The sequence below is a fragment of the Dermacentor andersoni genome, chromosome 1 (assembly GCF_023375885.2).
Source record: "Dermacentor andersoni chromosome 1, qqDerAnde1_hic_scaffold, whole genome shotgun sequence".
Lineage (NCBI taxonomy): Eukaryota > Metazoa > Arthropoda > Arachnida > Ixodida > Ixodidae > Dermacentor > Dermacentor andersoni.
Window position 1 is genome coordinate 277766409 of NC_092814.1, and position 21143 is coordinate 277787551.

The 21143-nt window shown below is 45.9% G+C and overlaps 1 protein-coding gene across 2 annotated transcripts in view; it reads right to left on the reverse strand.

Moving 5' to 3' along the window:
• Window positions 1-118: 118 nt before the first annotated feature.
• Window positions 119-21143, reverse strand: part of LOC126548316 (locomotion-related protein Hikaru genki-like) — a 103502-nt gene continuing 82477 nt past the window's right edge. For both annotated transcript variants that reach the window (XM_050196462.3, XM_072284827.1), the window contains 2 exons: window positions 19077-19247; window positions 119-8215 (listed from right to left, as the gene is read on the reverse strand). In XM_050196462.3, the coding sequence (XP_050052419.2) occupies window positions 8013-8215; window positions 19077-19247 (374 nt within the window). In that variant the 3' untranslated portion in view covers window positions 119-8012. The remainder of the gene's footprint in view (window positions 8216-19076; window positions 19248-21143) is intronic.

A 21143-nucleotide genomic window follows, 5' to 3' on the forward strand; every position in this document is an offset into this window, starting at 1 on the left:
CAGCTCAGATTCTCCATCGCTCGTTTCCTGAATTGCACCACGCGCGTGGTGCAGCCATCGCCCGTCCGCGGAAAATCAACTTTCTCCTTTAAAGGTAAAGAAAAACAAACACAGGTGAGCTGGTATAACAAGCACTTTAATTACTTTCTGCACATGTTCAACCTCAGAGGCTTTATTTTAACAATATATACGCAAATATAAAACACACTGTGCATAGAAAAACATATGTACAGCTGCGGGAATAACCTGTTCAAGGTGTAACCCATACGAGGGCAAAAAAAAAATTGTATATATGTTGCACGAAGCTGGAACACATATCATGCAGAATAACCCAAGCAAATAGATACAATGACCAGAGAAAACGACATGGGCGCTGAAAACAGCGCTACTCGTAGTTGTAAAGACACAAAATATACTATAGCTTTCCCAGAAGCGTTCGCCTACGTTTGGCGCTTCAGTTGGCCCCTGATTCGAGCAACCACTTTTGCCAGTACGCGGTTCAACGTCCCACAACAGCACCGACCGCAGCTCGGCTGTCGGGTTTCTACCACTACCGTCGTGCTCGCACGGGCAAGTGCTACGAGAGCCGAACGAGCTGTCAGGGCGATCGACGTTGGAACGAGAAGGCCAGTAAGGTGAAATCAGACATGCGACACGTGACAAGCGTACGCCGCGACCTACGGTGCACGCAATCACAAGCACGAACACACACACGCACACACACACACACGCAAACAAACCGTATCGTGTATAAGATAACTTGTCATACGAGCTACGTCGACCCAGCGCGTAGGCCCTCGTGAGGAACAAGCCGCAAGCTTCTGGGCAGCGCTGCTGCTTCTCGACCGAGAAGTGCTCAACACACGCTTCTCATCTTCCTCGACGGCGAATTCTCGCCCGTGTGCAGGAATTGTGCACAAGCGGCTGACACAGGAGAACCGGCGTATTGCAGAGCGTTGGCGCCTGTTGCAAGGAGGCAGGCAGGATGTCACCGCACGCGTCACACGTCCTTGATTCGACATGCACTCGATGAAAAATGAACGGCAAGTGCCTGCAGGTCGGAGTTATACGAACGCGCGCGGCCGAGCATTGCGGGCGCAGCAGGACAGGGGTGGCGGCAGTGCCGAACCCGCTCTTCGTTCTCTACTGAGAGCCGCCAAAGAAGGCTAAAGAATATGCGGCAAAAATAAAAGCATTCTGGGACGAATTACAGAAAGAAGCAGCGAAGGTGGCCGTCACATCGAGCTGCACTGCTGGCTGCGGCGCCGTAATGAAGCGCCGTTCATGGCGCCGTCGCACTTTGCAGGTCCAGCGGGCTTCGGAACGCTTCGTTCACTTAAAGAAACAAAGAAAAAAGGGGGCGGGGGGAAATCGAGTCAGGGTTATAGGTGGGGTTCCATTCGTTCAAGGGATCGCGACCCCTTTGGATCTCAGCGATGCGCAGATCTAGCCCACATATTTCACGCAAACAAGTCGGACTCCCCCCCCCCCTCCCCCCAAAAGAAAAAAAGGAAGTTTGGTAACAGTGTCGAGCTATACATAATGCGCTAGAAAATTGATACGCATGTGCAGTATTACTGCTTGACAATATAAGCAAACGAATCGCTCGCATAAAAAAATAACAGCTTCACAAGCTCACAGCTGCCTGTTGAAATATAAGGATCACTGTAGAGGGAGAGAGGAAGAGAGAGAGAAATTATTTTGACGAATTGTATATCATATCATCCGTGGAATAGGAGCAGCTGCGCCGTTTTAGCCCGCACACGCAAGCAAGAAACGCCTCCAAACGAGATTTTTTTTTTTTTTTTTTTTTTGCTTCCCAGCGAGATATTGTGTAAGGCTGTTGCACTTCTAGCGATAGGCTCGACGGATGACTGTTCAACCGCCCGATGAAATGGGATACATGACTACCTTTTACGTGAGCCGACATTCGAGCGATACCTTCCGGCGCAGCACTCTGCATGATGTCTATATGCAAAAAAAAAAAAAAAGGAGGAGCTTTTGCTCCCCTTTTTATAGATTTTGAAACGAAAATGACATTTGCTTTCACATTTTTTTTTCTAGTCTGCTTTCTTCATGTTATTAAAAGCAGTGACTGCGTACTTAGTCATAACTCCAGTGTTTCTTTTATTATGATACGCTTATACAAAAGGAATACTAGCCGCTACACCGAGTCTTGATAGTAACATTTCTTTTATTCTCGCTGGCAATGCCTGGAGTTCACTTCTTTACAAAGAAAAGAAGAACAAAAAAAGCATTTCGCCGTCCATTGTGTTGTGTGGTGGCTACACTGTTGCAAATCTTACGTCGCGGTTCTCATCGAGAGAATTAGAACGGAGAAAATGTATATGCTGTAGTGCTGGTCCCGACATACGATCGTGCCAATGTATACGTTGCGGGCGCTTCCATGGTCTCGGGCTAGTGCGGGCTGTTCGTCGGATGATATTAATAAAACCAAGGCGAGGACAATGAGGTCATATAACCAAACCAACCAGAGCTCTACAGACTTGGCTCATACTCAAGAAACACAGTTTTACACCAAAGCTGTTTATGCGGACCCTGGGCCGTCGTTGTGGGACTTCGCTAAAGAGGAGCCACGTGACCTAGCGGGAGAGGAAACGAAGAGCTCAACAGAGGGAAAGGAGTGAGCCCATCCCCTGTGAGAACGCTACATTATACGCGAATCGCATACGGTTGTCACACGGTGCACTATCGGCGATCAAGCCAGGTTGGCATAGAATTTATCGACGATTGATCCCACCCGAAAGCAATAAATGTTATGCTGGCGGTTTGCGGCCAACGAACAGTACCCAGCGATTGAAACGCGATACTAGGAGCGCGTGGCTGCCAGCACTTCTTGCGCCAGCAAGAGGTGCCGGCAGCCATGTCTATCCAGTCCCAACCATAGAATTTCATACAATAATTATTAGAGGAAACTCTGGCGCTATAGTGTCTACGGGAGCTGCAATGGGAGCGGTTGAGCCAGCATGGGAAGTATGCGAAGTACATGAATTTGCCTAAACTTCGTCCTTCTGGCTTGAAACGGCTTCGTGACTTTGTAAACTCGTCATTTTGGACACTGTATACTGCGTCATAAATAATTAAATAAGCATTATTAAAATTTTCCGACGTCAGGATTCGAACACATTACATATCTAGTACAGCAGCCTGATATTCAGACCATTACGCCCCGGACGCATGCATCGACAAGCGATGTGAAACGCCCCTATGAATTTATCGCGGGCATGTCAGTGCCTTCAGACGCTTGGCGCGTTTCAATTTGGCCACCTCGACAAACTCAATCGTTGCAATTAGTAGCGATCCGCGTGCTCGCAGCGTCTTCTGCACTTCGAAGAGAAGATTGCTCTGAAATTTACGACAATGAAGGCGTATAAAGCGTAATATACAAAGCCACAAGGACGTCTGAATCCACAAGAACGAAGATCAAACAAATCCATGTACTTGCCATCATTCCCAAGGTGGGTCAATGACTGCAGCGCCAGAGTTCCCTCTACTATATTGTAGGAAACTGTGAACCCAACCAATCGTTAAAAAGATTGCAGCGACCGCATCTCCAGTGGTGGGCCTTGCGCCCATTATACGGAGCTTTGAATTAGTGGTTCCGCACATTCCGTCCCAGCTACAACTATGGGAAGACCACGAGTAGTGCGTACTCCGGAGCAAGAAGCTGCCTACCGCGAGCGTCAGCGAGAGTTGGCTCGTGAACGGGCTCATCGTCGTTGGGCCGACCCCGAGCTGCGCGCCAGAGATGCCGAGTTTAAGCGGCAGCGTCCACCATCAACAAATACAACATTACACTAATAATCAATTGCATGGTGTAACACTCGGTGTAACTAACACAGCTTCGCTGTTCGACCAACTTCTTACATAACTTCTTACATTCTTACATAAGCATTATGTAAGAATAGCCAATAAACTAATAAAAATACATAAAAAAAACGCCCTTCTCAGTATGGCATAAGAATATTTCTTATAGCAGAACGTAAATACCCACCTCGGAGAATTTTCAGGTGCGATCATCAACGTGAAAAAAGTGGGGATGTGCGAATACTCTAATATTACCGAATCGAATCGAACAGCGAACGTTCGAATAATTGGATTCGCGAATCGAATATCTACTATACAATTTTTTTCGAATATGCGACATATTCGATGTGGAGACCCGCGCAGTGCCACAGGTCCCGTGCACCGCTGAGGCCCTCGAGCTTGATGCCGCCCTAGCGAGCATTTCACTTTGTTTTCAGCGTAAAAGAAGCGCCGCGGACCTGCCGCCCCGGCTGACGCGGTAGCTGACTATAACTGCTAGCGCTTCACGCCGTCATACCGAGACGAGGATCGCACACACAGGCAATTCGCAAAATGGAACCGCGTCGGCCGGGGCCACTTATGTCGGTGCAAGCTTCGTCCGGCTCGACAGAACCGACATAAATGATAACGCGACTCGGACAGAGGGAACGGCGACAATATAACAGCGCGTATTTCGTAAAGTGCGAAAACATGCGCGAAGATCGGACCGATTAGCCGCCTATTGGCACGCAGATCGTGTTGAATACGTAGCGATGAACTTCAAGCCGCTTCCCCAGCCGTCAATAAAACCCGGACGAGCGATCTCGGGACCGATCACTGATGAGCCACCCGCACGGACATATCAGCGGCAAGCTTTCCGCGAACGCTTGCGACCCGTTACCGCAACGACCACACTGTTATAGGCCGTTAGGCTTAATCGGCCCTGCTTCGTCGGGCGTCGGCGACTCAAGTTACGGTTTGGCGCCGAGTCGACGCAGATTTACTCGTAGCAGGCGGAAAGCCGACAAACCGTCTCGCAAATGAAAGCGAATGCACGGGATGGCACCAAGGTTGTTCACGGTCGCCATCTTTGAGACATACCGTACGGTGGCCTCTCGCTCCCGACGCCGGTCGTTCACGCACATCGGTCTCCTTTCGTAGCGAGCGTCGCGAGAACTTGTCGTGACCCTCTAGATTGCATGATCTCACATGTGGCAAATCATGCCGAATCGGACAATGAAACGGCGCTGCCCTCTACCGTCGGCGCCGGCTACGCACGGAACGGTGATCGAGTCACGTGATGCGCGATCCTTTAGTACGTCGCGCAGATTGGCCTTACGATAACCCAACAGCCATAAAGTAGGGTTAGGCCTTCTGTATTTTAGAGAGAAACTGGAAAGCAAAACTCTCTATGCAATAAATAAAAGATTGCCGCAAAGCACAGGTTCAATAATAAACTGAACCCGCCGTGGTTGTTCAGTGGCTATGGTGTTAGGCTGCTGAGCACGAGGTCGCGGGATCGAATCCCGGCCACGGCGGCCGCATTTCGATGGGGGCGAAATGCGAAAACACCCGTGTACTTAGATTTAGGTGCACGTTAAAGAACCCCAGGTGGTCGAAATTTCCGGAGTCCTCCACTACGGCGTGCCTCATAATCAGAAAGTGGTTTTGCCACGTAAAACCCCATAATTTAAAAAAAAATAATAATAAACTGAGAAGGTTATTCGCGTTCAGTACAACGGAACGTCTCTAATTCATTACTTTCAAAAGAATAAAAGCACTTGATTATATGCAACAGAAATTCTAGTGATAAAAGTGATATTTTTCAGACCTTCGCATACTAGAACTGAGCCGTAATCAGTGCTGGCATACTCATTTGGGGTTTCCTTCAATAAGAGCAGACTGTACTGCATATCTTGATTTCTATGTACATTAGCTACTTATAGCTTGCTGCATTCTTATTATGCAAGCTTAGGAGACTTCCGACCATGTGCAGCACCGTGTTTTTTGACCAATTTTCTAACCAATAAGTTTTGTGAAAAAGTTTCTAATATTCGTTATTCGATTCGATACTGGGCTTTGTTTTTTCTTGATTCGGTTCGATATTCGGTTTGAAATCTACTATACGGTATTCGCACACCCCTATATGAAGGTAAATTTATACTGCAGATTGAACACATGATATGAAAGCGTTTATAGCGATATAATTTATGTATTGATAGCTTTTAGAGATAATTTAAAAATATTTCAAGAGAATCTCCGAAGGGCATTGAGAGTGACAGCGCATATGACAGCACCCACAGTGGGCCAAAATTTTGAGGGTCTATGGATAGTTGTCTTATCCGTGGTGGCGAAGCTGTGACGTCATGCGTGACATGTGCGATTACGCTTTCCTGACGTATAGGGTAAATACATCCGTTCACAACTTACGCACGGAATATGGCTATAAACTCTAAGCAAAATTTTTGCAAGTGGTCCTATAACACGAGAGAGAGAGAGAGAGAGAGAGAGAGCGGGATATCCATCAGCTAGTGAGAGACCAAGCCGGCGGCGACACTTTAAAAACGTTATCGCATCGCATCTCATGACCTCAGCGCGTGGAGATTACTAACGGTAGGCTGTACTTGCAATAGATCGCCATTTTGTTGTTGCGCGTTGTCTAGATGCCGCTTATATAAGCACGACGCAACCTCGCACTCATGGTCGCCAGCACATTTATTGATGCGGATGGCACCCATAGAACAACTATGCCCAGAGGGTTCCGAGTGCGAAACATTCGACTGATACCACGCCAGCAATCTCCTCTAATGTTCATCGCAGTACTGTAGACGCTTCGCGGTAATTTGTTCTATAGGCAAAATCTAAGGGTCGATAAAAAAATTGAAGCCCTATGACATGTCCCCAGTTAAACAGCACCATGTTGTAAGAAAGACGTGTCTTCAGAGCATCGCATTGATATCCATGAGGGACTCGCACATAGAGCTGCCTTGGCTACCGCCCAGACGTTCAGTCCTGTAGAGCGAACAAAATGTACACCAGTGATTTTGCGAAATGTTCAGAAAAACATGTGGCCTTTTTTTTTAAAAGAAGCGACGTTTTTTTAGCCTTTTCCCCCCAAAATCTGCGGTCCACTGCTAAACAGCTACGGACGGCGCAAATGTACGCCGAGGTCAAAACGCCCCGCTCCCTCAGCTTGGCGGACACCTACCACATTATTGTAGTCTTCTATTGGTTTATATAGTTCCTAATTTGGACCACATATCCTGCACCCTTTCTGCACCCCTAACTCCTATGAATATGTAATCAACCCCAGTCGACCGCGGCGCTTGACTAAAGGTTGTGCGCTACATGTGTGTTTAGTTCACTCACATGACTTATGACGTATGCGCAGCGTAGCAAGCGACTTAAACGCGCGGAAATTGTCAGCATGGAGTCTTTCGGCAGCAGCAAGAGCAGTTGCATTTCGCAAATAAATGGGAAAAGGTACTCGGAACTAACCAATTAGAAACAGGAAATTGACGTCATGAAACATATAAAAGAAACTGCATAAGACCCTTGCTCTCAGTTGTGAATGGCACCCATTCGGAAGGTCCAGGCAGCTGCGGAACAAGAAGAAAAGAAACGACTCGAAACCAACCAGACGTCGCAATCTGTAAATAGAGAGAACTGCAGATTGTACATATCATATGTTGCGTTTCAATTCTAAGAGAATGCCAGCAAATTCGAATAAGGAATAAAAAAAAATCGAGAAGCATACATAGACAAAGCGACAGGAAGGTGGCTGGTATTCGCTTAGTATAAACATGTGCCAACTAGGCCAACAAGCCACTCTTGTGTTTCAGTGTCCCATTCTATAAAACTAAGAAAGCTTAGCTTACATAGAGAGACATCAGGAATGCGTTTTGACTAATTTTTTATGACAGTGCAACTGAAAACGGCATTTTCTTCTTTCGTCTTGTTTTACCTCACCCTTGGGAAAGTTGGCGTCGCATGTTTCTTTCGTGGCACGCATGTTTGTTGTAGCGCAAACCGCGCGAGAGCATCTTTCTCTGGAAAGCAACGTGAGCAAGTAGAATAGAAACGGAAAACAGCGAAGCACGGTGCAGTGAACCGGGGGTGTCTGGCAGCCGGCGGGGTTTTGGGTCTTAGGTCCGGTGCGGTGGCGACATGTGCTGGATGATGATGCCCCCTTGCACGCGCTGGTACTACTTGTGCAGGACCAGGCGGCGGCAGTGGGGCAGCGGGTGCGACCAGTGGCCATCGCGCGAGCAGCGCAGCTGCGCCGAGCCCAGCAGCCGGAAGCCCACGTTGCACGCCACCGTCACCAGCTCGCCGATGTCGTAGTGAAACTTGGACGGCAGGACGCGTGCGTGCGCCGGCTGGCCCGGGAACTCGCAGGCCGGCTTGCCTGCGCACAGGTCGCACAACCGTGCAGCCACGCACCGTCGGTGCACATGCCACACTGACAAGAATGGAGGACAGAGCGAGTCGAGGAGCAATGGCTCATTTCGAGGCAATATGTGTAGGTTAATCGTCGCACGAGACTTGAGCCAAGACTTGAAAAATGAAAGGCACTTCGGACGGGAATTGAGCCGAACGTATATAGTGCTGGCAATATCTCCTAGAGTAACTCAGGCTATTTTTTTCGTCATAACTAATTATTCGATTATATTTAATTACGCAACATTTTTAAATTAATGGCTTAAGACCGCAAATACCGCACGCGAAGCTGTAGAGCACGTTCAGAAGCCACCTAATAAATGATTTTCTGCGCCATATGTATCACGTATTTCTTTTTTCACGTGCCTAAGAAAGCCCAAGAGATGCGAAAAAAAACAAACATGATGGAGCACTTGTGCACTGCTACTGTGGTGCGCTCAAGCGTGCAATGGGTGAACAGCAAAGTGGCCACGGGGAATTGACAGGTCGCTGCTCCGGTTGTAGGCATCTGGGCTCTGAGCCTTCAACTCTAAGTTGCCTAACGGCGCAAATGCATGCTACTGGCCGAGCGCTGCCGAAGTGATAAAGCGGCTACAAAGGCACAGTCGCGCTGCGGCCGTGCTTATTCACATTCGTAAGCTTGTGAGGCTGTGAGTTAGAGATCAGATCGGGCGTGGTTGCTCAGTGGCTATGGTGTTGGGCTGCTAAGCACAAGGCTGCAGGATGGAATCCCGGTCACAGCGGCAGCATTTATATGGGGGCGAAATGCGAAAACTGTGCACTTAGGGCCCGTACATGGTCGCTCCGCACGTCCGTTCCGCCCTCGTCCGGTCGCGTGCGGAAGCCTCTCTACTGGTGAGCGAGGAGCGGACGCAAGTTTCCCGTCCGGCCGCCTGCTCGTCTCTCATTGGCTGGTCCGAGGCGGACAGTTCGGCTGTCGTCACAGCAAACATGGCGCTTGCTCGAAGCGAAGCGAAGCGGGGACGTAAGGCTTAAGCTACAGCCGCGTCAGAAACAGTCTATTTTTTCTCCTTTTTGTGATTTTTACTAGTTATCTGGCACCCACGGAGATAGTCATCAAAAGCAGCAAGCCGGCGTACCCTTCCAGACCTCATCAGTGCGTGCGATCGCCTACAGAAACAGACGGAGCGCAGGAAGTGTGTGTTGTGTTTACGAGAGCATCGGAAGAAATATTTGAAGCCGTCGACTTCGTGATTTTTTGTTCCATGCTTCGCGTGCGTGTCGCAAACGAGAAGTCCATCACATACACGTGCATTCTGAGCAGCAGGACACATGTTCAGTGCGTGGCAAAATAACTAGCGTCCGATTGGCGCACCCAGCGTACACGTTTGGTTTCTGCTCTGTGTATGCGGATCGTTGCCGCGAAGTGGTGAACGCCAGCCCTTCGCAACTTTCAGAAGTAATGATACGATCAGTAGCGATAAATTTTTATCGCCTTGTTATCGCTGCCATTCCGCGTGTGCTATACTGCGCGTGAGCCGTTTGGCGGCTGCGACGCGCCGAGGTGACCGCGACGTTCGAGCTGTGTTGTTGTTATGAAGTGTGTCCTATACTGCGTGTGAGCCGTTTTGCCGGCTGCGACGCGTCGAAGTGACCGCGACGTTCTACCTGTGTTCTTGCTGTTATGAAGTGTGTTTGCAAGCTACAAACCGTGATTATGTATGCGCGATGTGTCGCAGCGTTGCTGGGTGTAGAAGTGCTCGTTCTACGCGATGTGCGTTTGCTCAGAAGTGAACTGTGCAGATGTGTTGCCGATCGCGTTTTCATATTTAGTACCCTTACAGATAAGCCCTATCACACCGGCCTTTTCTGCTTCGTACATCTATCTTTTCTTTCAAAAGTTGTTACTGCATGGTTGAAGATGCTTCTATCGGTGGGGGGAAATTAGGGAACATCATAATAATTGCATACGTCAAGACGGTCAGCGCTGTCGTGAAATGTGGACGCGCCTGAGAGCACTAATGTCATGAATGCAAATTTCTGGCAGCCTTGATTTTCATAATGTGGACACTAGTGTGAAGATCAAGAATTTCTAGATTTCACGAAGTAAATTGCTTTATATTTTGTGGTGCAAGCGGCTTACGTAGCCAAAAATCTGAGCTGCTTGTTTTTGACTAGTGACTAAGCACAGCGTCTGTTTATGAAGACACCGGTGGCATGGTAGATGAATATGTTATAGGTAAGAACTGGATACTACCTTCTTATTAACTAAAAATTTTACGCTTGCTGACAAAAAGCAATATAAATGTAAAAATGAACACGTAGGACGAGTAGTAACAAGTAAGTGTCACAGGTATGGTGTTATATAATATTCTGCTAGCAGCCAGCAGAACTGCGTGAAATAAATTTTGCCCAGAGTTCTTCCTCACTAGCCAGCCATGGCCACGTTACTAATGCAGGCAGAATTGGGTAAGCGAAAGTTTGTGGTTACTTTGTTTATCCACCCTATTTGATTATCTGGTTCGTGTCGCCTGTTTTGGCACGAGCCTTCAGTTTAAAGCGAACAATAGCACAAGTACCAGCATTATATGCCTGATAAGTGCTTTATTTTCTTTCCTCGTGTTCATTCTGCCAACAGTCATTAGCAAATAATGTGCATTAAACTGACTTGGGCCTGTAAAGTATGTCCATTAAATGTTTTTCCAGTGCACTTTCATCTGCGAGTAAATTTACTGCTACCTATCATTCGTGGGTGTGGGATGTTGGACGCTATAAGTGGCTATCTGACTGATCTTTATTTTGAATAGGCCATGGTTCCACTCATTAACTGAACCGTTTTCAGCTGCGCTGCCACACTATAGAAAGGGGGACCTCGCCTCTTGTCATTCTTTAGCATGTTCATGGCCACAGTGCATTGTCCATGAGAAGTCAGCTGCTATCACAATATAAAACGTGCCTATTGGCTGCTATGAGTTTATCCTGAACACGAATTTTCACAGTTATGTAAGCATTAGTTATGTGACCGAAGCCAGCCAATGAGCACGAACTGCTGGCAAAATTTTCAAGCGACTCTGCAGGCAGAGTGTCTGTTCCCTATATTATGTTAGCCACACTGCTTTGTCAGTATGCTGAATTGTTCTTTTTTTTGACAGAAATTAACTACCCAGCCAGACAAGATATTGCCAAACCATCAATTTTAGGCCCGTACACATGGTCACTTCTTTATTTTATGATTTTCTGGGCATGACAGCCATGGCTTAACTTATGCATGGAGTTGAGTTGCTGCATGTGAGAAAAAAAATCACTGCGTAGCTAATAGGAATTAGACTGGTACAAAAAAATTATTTATCTTTATGGCTTGTAGTATAAGTGGTGCTGTTCATTTGATGCACACAGTAACATGTGAACACAAATGTATGTGTACCTTGCATTTATGTGCATGTGTGTGTGAATAAAACAGCACAACTTCTAATATCAAGGCACGTTGTACCAACTATACCCATTAAAGATGTTCTATGTGGTATTCAGCTGATCGTATTGAAATTTTATCACATGGTGCAGTTACAACATTTCATACCTGTATGTAAACCTATTTAAGAACTGTATTCACTGCATGCGAGAATCCATATTTTAGGCCAATGCAGTACCTGGAGTAGCAGCTTTTTAGTTAGCTTTTGCCACAGCTCATTAGAGGGATCGTGTTGACTATGCCATCCAAACAACTCATATAAAGGTTTGTGTTTAGTATACCAGCAGTGAAATACTGAATGTAGCTGCAATTCTTTGTATACTAGCGAGATTAATTCCACTGCTCATTGTTCTGTAACGTATTGTTCTTCAGTCACACATGGTGACAGTATTTGGCGTCACGAGTTCTAGGCTATTTTTCACATGGGCCTTTTGATGAAGTGAAATCTGCCTCTTCAACAGTAAGTTTAGTGGAAAGCCACCACTGAACCAATAGCTCAAAGGCCAATTCCTGCATGCTTTTCGCCAATTGGGTAGTGCACGGAAACTATGTGTGATACATCACTTCAGCTACACCAATAATCACACAGCTAAACCTGCCACATATAGTTAAGTCATTGATATAGGCAGAGGAAGATGATTTACGTATGTAACAGTTACTCATCCCTTGAAATGTGAATGGCCCAAACCTTCGCGAGCATATCAGTCACAACCATCCAGCAGCACAAGTGGGAACACTTGTGCTATCACAAACGAAAACAAGTAGAATAGTACCACCGTCTCAGCTGGTTTGTTGTGATTACCTTGCCTGCAAGTTTCTTGTTTATATTGGATAGGCTTCCTACTTCCTACAAATAGCTTGTATACATATTTGACCTGCACCGCAAAGAGCTGATGTGACAAAAAAATGTGTACACCTTAGTGTTATGTTGCTTTTCATGGTGTCTCAGTTTACTTAATACAGTTTTGAATTTACAGATTGCTTCACATGTTTATAGCTAAAAACCACTGAAAACTACTTGCATTGTGACTGCAAGGTCACAACACGAGGATTTGTGTGGTATCCTTCCTGTTCATCGGTGTGTCCTTGCACTATAAATGTAAAATGTCACACCTGCAAACCTGAGCATCCACCCTTACATTTCAAACACTTTTTTGAATGCTCGGCAGTTATGCTTACAAGCACATTGTGACAGCAAATCTACACCACCTTAATTTAAGTGCGATGTAAAGGGTTGTTTGTGCATATCCAAGCTGTTCTAGCGTGCCTGCAGGGATACAGCATTGTCCAGTGGCACCGTATAGTTCAGGCATAACAGTGAACTAGTAAACAAAGCGGCTGATAATACTAAGCTGACCCATATGTAGCAGCATCATATTATCTAACCCGCACGCAAAGTTGCTTTCAGTGTACTGAATAACCGCAGCTTTGATTTACCAAGTTATATTACTGCACACACAGAGCGCTGAAACAAAGTCTGTACAATGGTGAGAAATGTGCCAAGGAATGAAAGATAACTTGTGATGTGTGGATTTGAATAGTAGATGTGAATGCATACCCAATTCACCAGTATGCATGTTTTCTTTTCGAACAATTTTACATTTGGCACAGAGGCTGAGCCACTACGGCCTCTTGACTGCAAATTTCTGTGCTCTCACAGTGCTAATGGGAGTATCGTTCATTTGGCTACCCAAATAGTGAATAGGTAATAGAGCACTACAATCTTTCAGTTTTACGCAGAACACCTTGTGCATTATTCACAAAACTGAACCTAAGGAACTATTCGCTGGTTTGTTATGGAAATAAAAAAATGACAATGAATGTCTCCTCGCTTTTTGTGTGGCCCTGTCTTCTGCCCTACGCACCTTCATTTCATTGTCATGTGCATGTTAAAACAGCAACTAAGTAAGAAAGACAAACACAAAACTAATAACTACATCAACCTTTTCACACCACAAGAGGCCACTGAACTCACTGCTAAGCTACACTTGATAATGCCAGTTTGCTTTCAAATAAATACAGGCACTGGCCAGCTGTTTATGTTATGCTATGCATTTTTCATTTTCTTAAATATATGGCTGTGCATGAGCTAGCAAGGTTGTTACTACATAAATACATAAACATGCAGCCCATGCCCAACTAACTCGTATAGCCTGAGTATAGCTTATTATATGTAGAGCAATCAAAATAGAACACGCATGTATGATGCCGACAGTATCAAACAATCTCAAGTCGAACATCCTTGTTTGGTGCCATGGGTGAGAGAGGGAGCATGCCTGTCAAGGTACTGCTTAATTTTGTGCGCTTTGGTAATGTTTGTGCATTGTTGAAATGTTAAATTAGGTATGTTAAGTAGTAAGGTGGCAACATATTGGGTAGCCAGGCTGGCAAGAAAGAATGCAATTGTTTGATTTCACTCAAAATAAGTTTTCTTATCAGCAATGTAAATTATATGCTTTCAAATAAGTACTCCCCTTGGAAACATATCTCATGAGTATGCATATATCTGCATAAGGTCACCGCTATACATACATATTGCTTTAAGCCAGCCACAATGAATTGTGCATTCACTGCTTCACCTTCAATTTCTTGCTGCATGAAGTTAACCACTTATGCATAACTTTTTTTTTGCACACGGTGAGAACTTCAGTCATCGCTGAGCAAATAATTTAAGGAAAAGGCATTCCATGAATCCAACTGCTTTAAGCACTCTCTTAAAATTGGCAGAGTGAAAAAAAAAAAAAGCACGAGCGAGCGTATCAGCAAGCTGTACTCGGAGCCTCACACGCGTGCTCAGTGGTAAAAAGGTGCGTCTTGGCGACCTACGCAAATGCATTCCGCGACAGATGTGCGTGTGTTCCGTATTCTTGCAAGCTGTCACTAGCACTACAGAAACCGCGCTTCCGGCGACACTATCAGTCTCGCGTGACGCAGAACGCAGCACGTTGGATAATTAGAGAGGTTTTGTTCAACCAGCCAAGGCAGCGCGCACTGAAAGTAATCATCCGAGAATACGTCGCGTGCTGCGACGTGATGCGATTGCAATACATCTGTAAAAGGTGGCGCAGATAAGACGACTGTGCAATGTTTCGAAGGATGACGGTGCCAATGCAACACATACGGCTGCAGAACAGAATGTGGCAGCCTAGAGTCGCATTTTCACCGGAACGCGGAAACTTGAAATCAGATCTGCAAAAATATGCCAGTGTCGTCTGCTGTCAAAGGTCGTTGCCAACCTTGAACACCTTTGCTCCGCCGAACGGTTGCCAGCTGTCAACAGGCCGCGTCGCCCAATAGGAGTGCGCGTGCGTTCCGGTCGTGCGGATTGAGCGTGCATCGAATTTTGCGACACCGTCCGCCTTTCGGGCTTCCGCACGCGGCCGGGCGAGGGCGGAACGGACGGGCGGAGCGACCATGTACGGGCCCTTAAGAGGAAGCTTTAGCTCGGGCCGAACTCCGACGCGGCCTATACAAATACATGTAAAAACGCAAAAACGTTTTTCTGAGATAACCCCTGGACCGATTTTAATGAAATTTGTTGCATTTGAGAGAGAAAAATAAATTCTAGTGACTGTTGGAAGCGGAATTTTGATTTAGGGCTTGAATTTTGTCAAAAGGATTTTCAAAAATTCAGACGTTTCAAAAAAATAGAAGCACGAAGTTTACAAGCTAATAGCTCTGCATCAAGAACAGATATCGCGATTCTGTAAACGGCATCCATGAGACCATTCAAAGCGGACGAATTTGATATGTCAGTTCACATCTTACGTGAATTTGTTACGTTGTTTACGAAGGTTCTGCAAAAGTTGTAGTTACACACTACTCCATTTTTTGAGGTTCATGTGTAACATATCAATTTTGTCCGCTTTAGATGTGCTATCAGGTACAATTCACAGAATTGCGATATCGTTTCTTGTTGCTGAGTTACGGAGTTGTAAACTTGATAGTTTCGTTTTCTGAAAATTTGCAATTTTTGCCAAATTTTTATAAAAAATGGACGACCTAAATCGAAAATTCGAAACCAACAGTCACTAGATTTTAAGCTTTTCTTTTAATTGTAGCAAACCCCGTCAAATTTGGTGCAGTGGTTGCCGAGAAAAACGAATTCTCCTTTTACATGTATTTAGATAGGAGCACCCGAGCTAAAGCTTCCTCTTAAATTTAGGTGCACGTTGAAGTACCGCATCTTTTCCCGAGTCCCTCACTATACGACGTGCTTCGCAATCAGATCGTGGTTTTGTCACGTAAAACTCAATTTCTCTCTCTTTTTTTAATTACAGATCGATTTGCACAATTAAGGATTCTTGAGGGTGTGAATCGGTTTACAGTGTACATGCGATCGAGGAATCTGGCAGATCTTAGCGCCTATACGTAGTATGACGGATGGGTTTAGGCTTTCGAAGAAAGCGCATACGTATGGTATCGGCCGCCTATTCCACTTGTGTAAAGTACGATAATGCACATGCTCCGCACAACAGCGATCGCAGGTTGGTACAAGGTACGAGGCTCGTGCACTTGACGCGCTTGATTTCGTCTACCAAATCTGCGCGTCAAAGCGTGCCGCTAACCTAACTACTGTAATCAAGCAGGAAGCTCGCAAATAGATGATGACTGGCAAGGCGTAAGCTTTCGCCTCAAATTTACTTAGCTGGACTTGCTTTCCTCTTGTGCTATGAAACTAGCACGTGAATAAAGCCTTAACGCACCGCCTAGAAACCTGGGGCCGAATTCGCAGAGCTGTTTCATCGAACGTAAGTGCTTTTTCCCCATTGCCTGGCCGCCTTCGCTAATGGGGTCCACGTCACCATAAGCTACCATCTGCTCTTACGAACAGTGCTAGCGTAAAAACATTTAACATTTAACAGCGTAAAGGCAAATAGTGAAAGGAAATACACAAATCAAAGTCCAGAAACGAAAAGTAATAATTATAATAATACGCCGGGCTCCCAGAGCTTGGAACCCTGAATTCTTTCTAGTGCTAGCGCTGTCAGTTTCAAAAATATTTCTAAATACACCGGTAGGAATTCCTTTTATAATCATTGCATAAATAATTACAACTGTTACGATTACGATTTGTACTTATCGGTGCTGCCTATGGTCTATGCACGAGAGATACGCATAATGTGACCCTATGAGACGGCGGCAGTGGGCTCAAAGACTTGCTATATACGATTTTTTTTTCAAGAACGGCCCCTAAGTAAACTACGATCGCGTTTTGTGGTCAAGGTTCCTAATGCGAAGAGCGCCCAAGGCGGTGGCACCGGCGAACAAGGCAGGCGTCGGTAGGCACGCTGTGGTTTCCCGTTGGCCGCGCTGACAGCCTGTCCCAGCTATCGTCCACTGGTGCCGTTCCGCTGCGTTTCTATTTGCAACCCACAGCTCGAACCACACTAGTGCCAGCGGTGTTGTACAGAAACCACCAATTCTTTTAAAATTTTGAGTGTGACTGACCTTGTCAAACATAACCTCGCCATTTTTATATTTATAGGGCACTAAATAATATTCCAGTAACCATCATACCAAACGCATTTCGATGGGGGCGAAATGCGAAAACACCCGGGTACTTAGATTTAGGTACACGTTAGGAACCCCAGGTGGTCGAAATTTCCGGAGTCCTCCACTACGGCGTGCCTCATAATCAGAAAGTGGTTTTGGCACGTAAAAACCCCATCATTTTATTTTTTTTAAATCATATCAAAGACCCCTCTCATTATTAGAAACAATACTACATTTGGAGGGAATATGAACTGTACCCAGCGTTCGCACCAACTACGGCAAGCAGTCATTACATTTTTTCAGCTTTATCTCTCTAGAACACACTACCACTTACAATAAAATTGGTAAAACCTAACCCGTTTGGTACAGAACTTAAGCACTTTCTTTAAGCTTACACCGACCTCTCATTTTTCAGTGCAGTTTCTCCTTCTTCATTTTTGAAGAATGTCCCTTCGTAGTTTTCCTTATTATCTAGTCTGCAGCCTTGTTATTGTTTAATGCATTCAAGTGTTGATTTTCTGTTTCTTTATGCCTCATCTCCTAAAAGCCTTTATTGCCGCAAATTTTTCCTGTTGCCATTGTTGTTTGTATAATTCTTGTCATCATGCACAGAAGGTCATAATTCAGTTTCTAACTACGGGACCTCCTTCTGTATATACTTATATAATTATCCCCGTTTCTGATATAAAATAAACTTATTCTGATTCTGCCAGCGCCAGTTCTGACGAAACAAGGGCATCGCTGTCAAACTCTACCCTCAATCCTTTTCCTTGTTTCTTCATCTTAGATAGCGACTCAATAATGACTACAGAGAAATCTGTGGCTCGCAGCGTCACAGCCCATAAAACGTTGCTTTGGACGTCGATGGGCAGCCAGACTTGTTCCTCCTTTACTACGAAGTTTATTTCAGTCAATATGGCGAGGTAGGCCCCAGGTGGCATTGTTCGCTTCGTTTCACGACAGTCTTATTCGAAGGGCCCTGTTGGCAATTTTAGTGGTACACTAGAAGGTATAAAGAGTTGTCCACAGAGCGTTCTATTACAACAATCTTTTAAAGAGGGTTGTTAATAGTAGATGCATGCTATAAGCAAATGAAATGTTGCAAGGCGATGACAGAAGGGGGTGAGCTACGCTCTAAATAGCAGACGCTCCCCCGAGCTGTCTCCAACTACTGCCCTCAAGCGACGTTCCTCTGCAGCATTCTCCCATATCGGAGCTCAGGGATCACGTGATGTTTACGTCACGGCCCCTGCCTTCTTTCATTCTTTTTTTTTTTTTTCTTTTCTTAATCTTTGTCTCCGTTCTCTTGCTGCGCAGCACCCGCCGTGGTTGCTTAGTGGCTATGGTGTTGGGCTGCTAAGCACGAGGTCGCGGGATCGAATCCAGGCTACGGCGGCCGCATTTCGATGGGGGCGAAATGCGAAGACACCAGTGTACTTAGATTTAGGTGCACGTTAAAGAACCCCAGGTGGTCCAAATTTCCGGAGTCCCTCACTACGGCGGGCCTCATAATCAGAAAGTGGTTTTGGCACGTAAAACCCCACTAACTTTTTTTCTGCGCAGCGCAGATCTGTGAGAGTATGCACTCTCCAGAATGATCGTCGTCTGCTGCAGTTAGTCCTTCCGGAGTACACATGTCTTGCTACAGTTTCTGCGCATTTCCCTTTAAAGCAGGTGTGACGTAGAACATGTGCTTGGCCACGATGTGCGAGTCGCCATACGCGTTCCATTTTTTCTATCGCACAACTAGAGGTCGCGCATGTGGCAGGAGGAGTGAGATTAAAAAAGGTTTACTAATTTCCTAACCTTAACATATTCATTGTTCGCCCATTGTGAAAGCTCGCATTCTAGGCCTCACTAGAGTCCCAAAAATGTTAATTTTTAGTGCTATAGCAGTGCTCACATTTGGGCAAGTTGTTGGACCAAGTGCCGTTTGCCTGGCAGACGCTGACAGACTCGCCGATCAGCACGTAGCCCGCGTTGCACGTGTAGTGGACGCTGTCTCCCGGGTACTGCCGGCCTCCGTACAACACACGACCATGCGCTGGTGGTAGTGGACTGCGGCACCGGATCGCTGCACAAGCGGAAAAAAAAAATACACGCGCGCCACTTGCATACACTCCGGCTGGGCCATATGGCACTGCTGTACCAGAGCCCAGCGTCGGACGAGAAAAGCCACACAAGCGAGGAACGCAACACAAGCACTTATATAGAGGCCTGTTCCAACTTCGAGGCGCATGTATGGCCAATGATGCCCGTTTCGTTGCCCACGGCTTTGGTAACTAAAATACCGATTGAAGGTTGCGTTTTAGTTTGTCTGATCCGAAACGATACCGATATAAGCGAGATCACAGCTCTCAGGAGTTTAATTACTTTCCACGTTTTGCCTTGCGGCACCCATGAACAACAGGTCTCGGATGTTTAGGCTTGTGGATGTAGGCTTGTGGCCTCGTGCGTTCCCGACGCACAGACACACAAAAGCCGCCTGCCGCCTTTCTTACCAATCACCAACGTCTGTGACCGCTTGTGACTGACTAAACGATGGACCTGTCAGCGTCTGTGCGCATGCATGCATGCTGTGAACTTTTCTTGTCACCCTTTTTTTCTAATCTTTTCGCTCCATCTTCTTCCCCGTGGCGGTGTACAGCCAACCGGTCTCAACATTATAGTATCTCTTCTTACCACTCCCGCAGTGTAGGGTAACAAACCGGATGCTTGTCTTCCGGTTAACTTCCCTACATTTCTCTTCTCATTTCTCTCTCTTTTCGAGGACACCAAAGCACGTGTACTACGCTGTGTTTAACCACGAGCCCACGTGAAAGGACGCGCACAACCGTGCGGCCATCAAGACGATGTTCGCTCACGGCACTTATTAGGCCCAGTAGACAGCAATGACAGCAGACAATATGCGTACGGTGTTCGATCCTGAAACCCACGGTCGATACCTACGGGGAACGAAGCCTTACTTGAAGTGTATCACAGACGCTGAACTACCGTATAAGCAACGCTGAGCGGCTTTCAGCGCACGTAAGCTGACGTGCCGATCGAGGCTTTCTCCTATTCAGCCCAGTGAAAGCCGGCTGAATAGAAAGACGGGCTTTTCATGGCGCCCTTTTTTCCGTAGCGGTCGCGAGTGAGGCAGCAGCTGCTTTCAATTCACTCTTTTGTGTTCAAAATTCTTCATAGCACTGCTCTTGAAATTGGTTACAAAATAGATAGGATAGGTAGGATTGAACAGGGTTCAACGGGAGTTCTTGGAAGCAGTTCCCCTCCGGCTGCTCTTGTATCCGACTGTCTGTATCCGAGTGGCTGCGCGTCGCGACGCAGCCAGTCTTATCCCGCCTTGCTTACTTTTCTACAAGAAACTGACTTGACTATGTGGCGCTTTTTTTCTTTGCGAGTGACGAGACACCATATTTTCCTGGGTTTTGTTTAAATCGTATTATTTTGCAAGAGGGCAACCTGCGTCATTGTTGTTTTACCTGAATCGTTGTAATCGGACTTGTCCTTTCCCCTTACGTTCCCTTTTTACTATCCTCAATGTATATCATTCTATCCTTCCTCCTTCCTAAAGCGTATAAGCAGAGGTTGTACCTCTTTTGGTGGAAATTTCCACCCTTCTTTCTTCCTTATTTCCCTCTCTCTCTTATGCATGGCTGTTTTCAAACATAATAATAATAATAATAATAATAATAATAATAATAATAATAATAATAATAATAATATTGATGATGAAATTGATTTCACTTATAGGTAAAATATAGATTTGCTTAAAGAATAGTACTTAACCCCTTTGTGCGGAATAAATAAAATCTTGCATGCTCGCGTAACAAAGCTAACCAGCGGATACCAGCCAGAAGAAAAGAAGCATAAATACGCCTTTTCCGCGCAGTCGACTCAGTCCTACCAGTTAACCATAGCACTAGTGCCCTCTTAATATCGCATGAATTAAGATTTAAGATACTGTTTC